Source organism: Echinops telfairi, unplaced genomic scaffold, assembly GCF_000313985.2.
Source record: "Echinops telfairi isolate 266 unplaced genomic scaffold, ASM31398v2 ScPeMD7_7416;HRSCAF=8454, whole genome shotgun sequence".
NCBI classification, from domain to species: domain Eukaryota; kingdom Metazoa; phylum Chordata; class Mammalia; order Afrosoricida; family Tenrecidae; genus Echinops; species Echinops telfairi.
In genome coordinates, this window is record NW_022111316.1 from 232,378 (window position 1) to 235,650 (window position 3,273).

General features: G+C 61.4%; 1 protein-coding gene across 4 annotated transcripts in view; it reads left to right on the top strand.

Moving 5' to 3' along the window:
* RAB3IL1 (RAB3A interacting protein like 1) overlaps nt 1-3,026 on the top strand; it is a 24,719-nt gene extending 21,693 nt beyond the window's left edge. For 2 of the 4 annotated variants that reach the window (XM_045297096.1, XM_045297098.1), the window contains 2 exons: nt 900-966; nt 2,159-3,026. In XM_045297096.1, the coding sequence (XP_045153031.1) occupies nt 900-966; nt 2,159-2,376 (285 nt within the window). In that variant the 3' untranslated portion in view covers nt 2,377-3,026. Of the gene's footprint in view, nt 1-899; nt 967-2,084 lie in introns of all 4 variants that reach the window. The other 2 variants (XM_045297097.1, XM_045297099.1) reach the window with 1 other exon arrangement.
* The last annotated feature ends 247 nt before the right edge of the window (nt 3,027-3,273 follow it).

Genomic DNA, 3,273 nt, shown 5'->3' on the forward strand with positions numbered 1-3,273 from the left:
CTTGACTTTAAACCATGACGCCCTTCTCCAGGGACTGGTCTCTTTTGACAAGGGCGACCGAGAGACCAACTATCTGGAAGATGCTGCCCGTGGTGTGAACCTGCTGAGCTATCTGGGGACAGGCCTTCAGGTCTCCAGCCCTCCCCACCCTGGGCACGAAGGGCTGAAGGGGACAAAGTGGCCCGTGGCCTGCAGCAGACTGGATGGAGAGCCGTGGCTGAAGAGGCCCCTCTCCAATGTGCTGGTCGCTCATTCTGGTCAGCGGTCAGTTCTCCCAGCAGTACAAGCTCTCAGGGTTCCCAGGAGGGTGACTTGCTAGGGGAGCTTAGCAGTCTGTTCCCTGCTGTTCCTGCTGTGGTTAGGAGGGAAGGAGTCTTGCTAGAGTCCCTGCGTGCTGCAACTAGTTGATGCTGCTTAAGCTCAAGGTGGCAGGTTCAAGTGCTGTGGAGGAAGAAAGGCCCGGTGATCCATTTCCCCCAAAAGCAGCCATCTGAAGCCCTGCGGAGCACAGCTCTGTGACACCCACAAGCTCCCCCGAATCCAGTCGGGGGCTCTCTGGCCACTGATTCAGGAGTAGTCAGTCTTGCTGTTGCGAAGGAGAGGACGGCCTTTGAGGAGACGGATTGACGCCGTGGCTGCATCCCCGGCTCAGGCATGGGGACGCTATGAGGGTGGTCTCGCCTTGTGCTGCAGAAGGTCGGGATGGGTCAGAACCAACTGGACGGTCCCTAACAGCAAGTGCTGCTGTTAGGAGAGGGCAGCCTCATCCGATTGGGGAGCATTTTCACACTCGGATGGGGATGTCGGGCTCCCTGCTCTGGTCTCGGATGCGCTCTGGCTCATTGCGGACGCTGGGTGTCGGGAGCTAGCTGGTCACATGCCTTCCCTTCTGCCCCCAGATCACGGCTGTGTGCAACTTCTTCACCTACATCCGTTACATCCAGCAAGGCCTGGTGCGGCAGGACGGTGAGTGCCTCCTGGTGGCCGGCGGAGGGATAGCTTGTGCCCAGAAAGGGGGACCCTGGTGTACAATAGCTGGGGGTTGCTGGGCTCCTGGATGCTGGCCTCTGTGGGGCATGCGCTGCAGAAGGAGTCAGCTGGGCTCCACCTGGCATAAGGAGCCCCCCAGAAAGCCAGCCCATGCCAACCCAAAACAGCCGTGCCATTGACTGTTCTCAGGGCAACCTAACAGGACAGCGTAGAACTGCCCCTGTGAGTTTGCGAGACTGCAGATCATCACAGGGGCACAAAGACGCTTCTCTTTCCTGGCTGGTGGTTGTCCTGGGCAGGGCTGTCCTCTGTCATGCCAGAACCTTCTCCCGCTCCTAGGTCAGCAGGGACCGTGCACCTATGACTGGCCTGGCATTCGGGGCTCTGCGGTCCTTCTTCCCCAACCTGGTGTGGCCGTCCAGTGTCCCCTGCCTGCATGGACTTCCCATGGCTGGGGCCTTTGCTCTCCACGTGCCCTTTCTGACAGGCCTCCCTTGGCCCCCACCCCCACCCCCCACCCCACCCCCACCTGACACACACACACACACATACACACACTGACTGCACCTCTGTGCCTTGGAGACCCTATCAACACACACACACACACACACACCCCACCTGACACACACACACACACACACACACACTGACTGCACCTCTGTGCCTTGGAGACCCTATCAGCACTCAGCAGTCTGAGCCTCCTGACAGAGCCGCCCCTCCCCAGCCTGGGTCAGCTCTGCCTTCAAGGTCAGGGCACACAGGACAATGACAGCCACGAGGCCAGTCGGGGTCATGGGGAGCTGACCTCCCAGAGCCACCCACTGCTCAGGGACCTGGAGATGGTGGTTGGAGGCCAGGGCTTATCACTGATGAGCATGATGTCCGGTCAGGGTGTGGGCGATGTCACCCAGTGCGTGCGGTCAGCATGCACGTTTCCAAGGTGCTGTCTGTCACACCTACACCCTGGTCCTCCCATGGAATTTCAGGGCTGCCATGCCTCCCGGTCATCTGTTTCGGGGCAGCCTGAGGACACAGCTCTAGTTGCCCTTCCCCTAAGGGCTGCCCCCAACTGTCCCCCTCTCCCTGTCCCACAGTGGAGCCCATGTTCTGGGAGATCGTCAGGCTGCGGAAGGAGATGTCCCTGGCCAAGCTGGGCTTCTTTCCCCAGGAGGCCTGAGGCAAGGCCCAGCCTGCCGGGGCTGCCGGGCCGGAGCGGACACCAGCCTGGGGACAGATGGACAGAAAGGAGGACAGGGTCATGGAGCCAGCCTGGAGCCAGAAGCCACACATCTGCCCCAGGACAGACAAACAGCCGGCTTGGGGAGGCTTCTCTCGTCTCCCTGGACTCCACCGCTCACCAGAGACTTTGAGAGAAACCAAAGATAGGGATGTGAGGGGCTGTGCCCAGGGGTCTCAGCCTTGGGAGGGGCTCCTGGAGTAGCCAACACCCTCCCTCCCAACACACACACCTGGAGCCTTGTAGCCTTCCTGACCTCCCAAATGGGGGCTGCAGGGGGTGGTCTGGACCCTAACTCCCAAATACTGAGCCACCAGCATCCTCCTGTGGCCACCCCTTACCGGACTCCCAGGTGGTCTCCGTGGTGGGCTGAGTGCCCCAAATTGGCCCTGAACCCTTTCCCAGCATCCCCTGCTGTCCCAAGTGCCCATGGAACAGCAGGGCTGGGCAGGGCCAGCAGGACCTCCATGCCCTCTCCACTCCCACCTGGCATGGTTCAGAACTGCCCCAGGGGGTCTTCAGGAGGATCCAAACCCCTCTTCCTGCACACTCCCTGTCTCCGCCCTGGGCTTCCTGGAGGCGCTGGGACACCCTGCCTCGGGCGCCCACACCCAGCAGTGAGTGGCCACGCCGACAAAGGGGCCGAGCCCACTGGGCCTTGGAGGGGGCACCTCACCCACTTTGCCCATGCAGCGTGCAGCCTGCTTGGCCCAGGGCACATCCCTCAGCATGTGCGGATTTTCTTCTGAGTGGAATGTAACGCGATCTCTATTTAATAAAGGACGGCTTTGTTGGTCGAGACAGGGCTGCCACACGCCTCTGCTCCTGCCTGCCAGGGCTCGGGCCAAGGCTTGGCCACCTGGTAGACGCAACCCAATCCTTCCCTTGCTGACCCGCGTGCTAGGGATTAAATCCAAGCCCTGGAAGCTCCCACCCCCCCCACCCCCTGCTCCAGCAGGCCTCCCTGGTCCCTTGAGAAGTGGCCCCTGAGGCTCGCTTGACCCCTGGCACTCCTTGGGTCTCCCCGCCTCGGCTGACGGGATGTT